The sequence below is a fragment of the Portunus trituberculatus genome, chromosome 7, assembly GCF_017591435.1.
Source record: "Portunus trituberculatus isolate SZX2019 chromosome 7, ASM1759143v1, whole genome shotgun sequence".
Lineage (NCBI taxonomy): Eukaryota > Metazoa > Arthropoda > Malacostraca > Decapoda > Portunidae > Portunus > Portunus trituberculatus.
The window spans coordinates 6,113,569-6,119,568 of record NC_059261.1 but is presented as its reverse complement, the minus strand read 5'-3'; the positions used below and the strand labels follow the sequence as shown (position 1 = coordinate 6,119,568).

Here is a 6,000-nt window from a genome sequence, read left to right as displayed (position 1 = left end):
ATCACACCAGGAGAAAATAAAGAAAAATAATAATCTTCAGAATCTCTCTCTCTCTCTTTGTACAGCCAGTTCACATATATACATTAGCAAAAAATACTAGTTAGGTCTCTCTCTCTCTCTCGTCATTTATTTCAGTTCCTTGTTTCTTTTTCCCTCCAAACTTCCACTTTTTCTTCTCTTCCTCCTTTATTTCTTCTCTCCATCTCCTCCACATTTCATCTTTCTTTTGTCATTATCTCTTATTCCTATTCCCTCTTCTTTTCAATACTTTTCTTCTCTCTTCCTTCCTTTCTTCCAAATCTTACTTCACAAACAAGGTAAAAAACAAATAACCATGAATATTTTTTTTTCGTGTTTTTATTTATTCAATAGAGTACAAATTATACCTTACTTGTTTATTATACCTCTTGATATTGTAAATTCTCTACTAAACGTAACCTACTCTATTCATTTGTATGCATCCATCTAGGCTCTCTCTCTCTCTCTCTCTCTCTCTCTGTTTACACCATCAGATCGTGTATTTTTGAAAGGTTTAGATGATTAAATACCATCCTAATACTTCTAACACCAGTGAATAAGTAAAAAAAAAAAAAAAAAAAAAAAAAAAAAAAGGTAATTTTCTCTTTTCATCAATTTCTTGTCTTTCACCGTACTGCTTCTCCACATTCAGGTGCAAGAAAGTGATTAATTAGATGTTCTCTTAAACTTAACACAAAACTCCATTAATTTCTTATGCTCAAAATAACGTCTATATTTTGAAACATCTTTTTTTTTATTCTTTCCATTAGATTGTCTTCCAAGCCACAGAGATGGTAAGTCATGTTTCCACTGGTGTTATTTTTCCTCCTTATGTGCAGAATACTGATTAACTCCTTCAGTACCGGGACACATTTTTACCTTGAGATTTGTATACAATTAGACCTTTTTATTTACATCAGGAAGGGTCTATGGAGTTCAGAAGATTAATGGCCACAGTCTTCACTATTCTAATCCCCCACAAGAGTTACTGAAGCTGTATAAAATCACCAAACAGTAAGCAGAATAAATATGGAAACATGTCATAGGTGGTTAAACATACCAAAAATCATTAAAACACTTGAAAAACACGATAGCTTCCCCTAGAGCCAGCTAAAATATTACTAGAACCCTAAAAATACTCTAAACCTTTTTATCAACTCCCACTAAAGCATGTTAAGAAGAGAAGAGATGAGCCATAATATCAAAACTCCTGGTGAAATATTTTATCCCTAACTGTTGTGATATACAAATCCAGTATTAGAAAGTCTTGCTCTCCCACCACGACTATTCCGGGTTCTCAAGAGTGTTTCTCTCATTAATGTAGAAAACTTGTTCATCTGTCACTGGGACCACAAAAACACCCTTGAAATCCTGTGTCAATTCAACTAGAGCCTTTGGAAAGTAGTGAAGTGGTGTGGTTTTATAGTATAGTGATTTAATGCAAGCTTCTCCACACATCTGCTGTCAATGTGGTTCCTGCTCCTCTTCCTCCACTGGTGAAGGGAAAATGAGAGGAAGTGGTAAGGAGGAAGAGGAGGAGGTGAGGCATCATTGAAGGAGGTGGAGGAGCAACAGGTTACCCTCTCCATTGCTACAAGTACAGTACTATTCATTAGCTACACCTCTGTTTATTGTGTCAATTTGTCTCAAACAGTAGCTGGTGATGAGGGAAGTGATGAAGTGTGCAGTGACAGCCCGTGTGATGCAGTGAAGGTCGGTCTGTCTGTCTGTCTGTCTGTCTGTCTGTCAAAATCATAATACAGAAACTCATTTATCTAAACTAAATCCCACACCCGACCACTGACTACTAAGTAATGCACACCCAACGCTGGCCTGCTCAGGCCACCACCACCCACCACACAAGGCCAGGGCTACGGCCAGGGTCGGATACACCTGCATTCACCATCCCGGACGGCTGACCTCAGGGCCAGCTAGCAGGGCACCTCCTGCCTGTGTTGCCCTGACTCCCTCACATCCTGTCCTGTGTGGCCCACCGTGGCCACACAGCTGCACGACACTTCACTCCGCTGCAGAACACAACACTCAGACCCTCCTCCTCCTCAGACTGGCAGTGGCAGTGGTGGTGTCCCAGCTGGTGCCACACAGGCTGGCAGTGGCAGAGTGTCCCACCACTTATGATGGGGGGTGCTGGGGCTGTGGCGGTGCGGGGGAGTTAGGGGCGGGCTGGCCACCCATCACTGGTCCCATGGGGCCTCCCTGGGGTGGGGCGGGGGGCATGGCGCCATGAGGGGCTGCGGAAGGCATCATGTTGCCATAGGGAGGACCCTGTGGGGGCATGTTGCCTTGGGAAGGATGTGGGGCCATAGGGGTGGGGCCCTGGGCTGAGTGTTGGGGCATGGAGTGAGGAGGCATGGGGCTGGGCACAGAGTGGCCTGGGACACCATGAGAGGCCATGGAGGTTGGGGGGTGGGGGACCATGGCAGACTGGGATGCGTGGGGTGCCATGGGGCTGGCAGGCAGGCCGGGCCCACCGTGAGGCGGATGGCCACCAGCAGTGTGGGGAGGCCCGTGGCCACCAACAGTGTGTGGCGGCAAGTGGCCGGTGGCAGTGTGTGGTGGTACGTGACCACCAGCACTATGGGGGCCTCCGTGGCCAGCAGCAGTGTGGGGCACCCCATGGCCAGCCACAGTGTGTGGAGGCACATGGCCACCAGCACTATGAGGAGGCAGGTGGCCAGAAGTACTGTGTGGGGGCAGGTGGCCGGGGCCAGTGTGGGACGGCAGGTGGCCGGGGGCAGTGTGAGGAGGTGGGTGGCTTGGAGCACTGTGGGAAGGTGCTCCGGGGGCAGCATGAGGGGGCATGGGTTGGGTGGTGTGTGGCATGTGGCCAGGGGGCAGGTGGCCAGCAGCACTGTGAGGGACCCCGTGGGGCTGCATGGGGCCAGCTGTGTGGGCGGCCATGGACACCTGTCCGGGGGCAGGCTGGCCCACCATCTGTCCCTGGGGAGGGTGCTGGGCCATGGGTCCAGGGCCAGTGTGCTGGGCCATGGGTGGTGGGGTGGGCTGCTGGGGAGCCATTGGGGGCTGAGAGGAGTGTGGTGGCATGGGGCTGTGGGGTGGGTGGGGTGGCATGGGGCTGTGGGGTGGGTGGGGTGGCATGGGACTGTGGGGTGGGTGGGGTGGCATGGGGCTATGGGGTGGCATGGGGCTGTGGGGTGGATGGGGGGACATGGGGGCCTGTGTGGAGGAAGGGCCCACCAGGCCAGCAGGAGCAGGGCTGGGGGGGAGGTGGGGTGGCATGGGGCTGCTGGGGGCTGAGTTAGAATGGGTCGCCGGCCCGGGGGTGGAGGTGGGGGGAACGTGGCCAGCTGTGGTGCCAGGCGGGGCATAGCTCTGTGGCGCGGTGGGTGCTGGGGTGTGGGGGCCAGGGCCTTGGCTGGCTGAGGTTGGTACACTGCCTGGGGTGGGGGTGTGGGCTGGCATGGAGCCTGGCTGGGGGTGTGACGGGGCACCACTACCCGGGGCGCTGGCTGGGCCGCCTGCTGGGGCCATGGGACCTGCTGTGGGGCCAGGGATGGGGCCCTGGTGGGGCTGTGGGGGCTGAGGGGCATGGGTGGAGGCTTGGGGCATTTGTGCAGCTGGGGTTTGGGCATCATGGGGGGCAGAGGCAGCAGTCTGTGGGGCAGGGGCTGGCTGGGGTGGGGTCTGTGTGGCCAGGGTGGTGGGGGGGTACTGCTGGGGCACTGGGGGAGCTGCAGCAGCAGTGGCAGGAGGGGTTGAGGTTGGGGTTGGGGTGGGGGTGGGGTTGGAGTGGGAGTAGGGGTAGGAGTTGGGGTGGGGTTGGAGAGAGCAGCGGCGGCAGAGGTGGGTCCATTCACTGCTGGAGTGGAGGTGCTGGGAGGGGCGGCGGTGGTAGTGGCGGTAGTGGTGGTGGTGATGGAGGCTGATGTGGTAGAGGTGGTGGTGGCGGTGGAGGAGGAGGAGGTGGTGGTGGAGGTAGTGGTGGTGGTGTTGGCAGCTGGTGTGGTGCTCGGGACAGCTAAGGCAGAAGGTCACAGTTAGCACTAAGTGGAGACACACACACATGCCACAACACACACACAGATGCACACACCTTCACCACAGACAACCACCACATAGACAGGGTCACAGCACACAGCACTTCACCACGGCTCACAGCACCACATCACAGGTCACCACCACACTGCACCACTACACCACCAGTACAACTAGTGACTGTAATATTTAGACCAATACTCTGAAACACTCTCCTCTCTCACCATCACAGTTTTCCAAGGCCACAATGATGAATAGCGAGGTTCTCAAGGCTGTTTTTCCTGTCAATATTGAAGGAATCCTATTAATCTCTCACTAGAACCACTAAAACAGACTTAAACACTTACATAACTTCACCATGACTATTTTACAAGGCCACAGAGATGACTAGCCAGGTTAAAAGACTGTTGCTCTTGCTAATAATGTAGAAATCTTGTTAATCTGTCACTAGAATCATAAAATTATTCTTAAAAAACTCTTGTCAACTTTTGGAAAATTGTCAAAAGTGTTTTTTCCTGTTGACAAAGTAGAAATATTGTTAATCTGTCACAAGAACCACAAAAACACCCTTGTAAACCTGTGTCACTTCAACTAGAGCCTTTGGAATGTAGAAATGTTCCCGATCTGTCACTAGAACCACAGGAACACCCTTAAAAACCTGTGTCACTTCAACTAGAGCCTTTGGAACCCTAAAAACACCCTTAAAAACCCACGTCACTTCAACTAGAGCCTTTGGAGTGTAAAAATGTTGCCAATATGTCACCAGAACCATTACAACACCCTTAAAAACCTGCGTCACTTCAACTAGAGCCTTTGAAACTGTAAACACATCCTTCACAAACCACGTCACTTCAACTAGAGCCTTTGGAACCGTAAAAACACCCTTCAAAGCCTGTGTCACTTCAACTAGAGCCTTAGAAACCATAAAAACACCCTTAAAAACAAGCGTCACTTCAACTAGAGCCTTTGAAACCATAAAAACACCCTTCAAAACCCACGTCACTTCAACTCAAGCCTTCGGAAAGCAGCGGAAGAACAGAGCAGAGGCATTTCAGAGTACCATTCCTAACACTGACCAGCCACAAGTTATAGTGGTGCTTGGTGGACACAGGTACAGCATGGGGCACAGCATATGATGGGACCACAGCATATGATGAGGCCACAGCACCACAACACAGCACATGCATCAGGAAATAATCAAGTAGATACACAATACCGTAATAATAATAATAATGATGATAATAATAATAATAATAATAATAATAATAATAATAATAATAATAATAGTAATAGTAATAGATGGACATAGACACATACAATTACACAGCAGTCCGCTACAATATACATATATACAATGTACTAAGAACCAAATACACCACCAGTAATAATAATAATAATAATAATAATAATAATAATAATAATAATAATAATAATAATAATAAAATGCTCTGGAAAAGATGTCTAAATAATATTAATAATTATAAACCCACAAAATAAGGAAGCTGAAAAAGACAAACAAAATTATATCACACACACACACAAAAATATATATATATATAAAAAAAAAAAAAATAAAAATAAATAAATAAATAAAAATGAAATGAAACAAAATAAAATAAAAATATCAAATAAACATTAAAAAGATTAAATGAAATAACTAAAATAAATAAATAAATAAATAAATAATAAAAAAATAAATAAATAAAGCAAATCCCACAAAAACAACCAAAACAAAAATAATAACAATAACAATAATAATAATAATAAAAATAATAACAATAATAACAATAATAATAATAATAATAATAATAATAATAATAATAATAATAATAATAATAATAATAACAATAATAATAATAATAATAACAATAATAACAGTAATACTAATAATAAGCTAAAGGAATGACCTCTACATTAAAAGGAACCACTGACCAAGCTTAACATTACTTCTGTATCTACAACTAC

At 46.7% G+C, this 6,000-nt stretch overlaps 1 protein-coding gene across 1 annotated transcript in view; it reads right to left on the bottom strand.

The window, feature by feature from the left end:
• Nucleotides 1–339: 339 nt before the first annotated feature.
• Nucleotides 340–6,000, bottom strand: part of LOC123520036 (proteoglycan 4-like) — a 41,197-nt gene continuing 35,536 nt past the window's right edge. Inside the window, 1 exon segment of the mRNA XM_045281884.1 lies at nucleotides 340–4,018. Coding sequence (XP_045137819.1) covers nucleotides 2,283–4,018 — 1,736 coding nt within the window. The 3' untranslated portion in view covers nucleotides 340–2,282.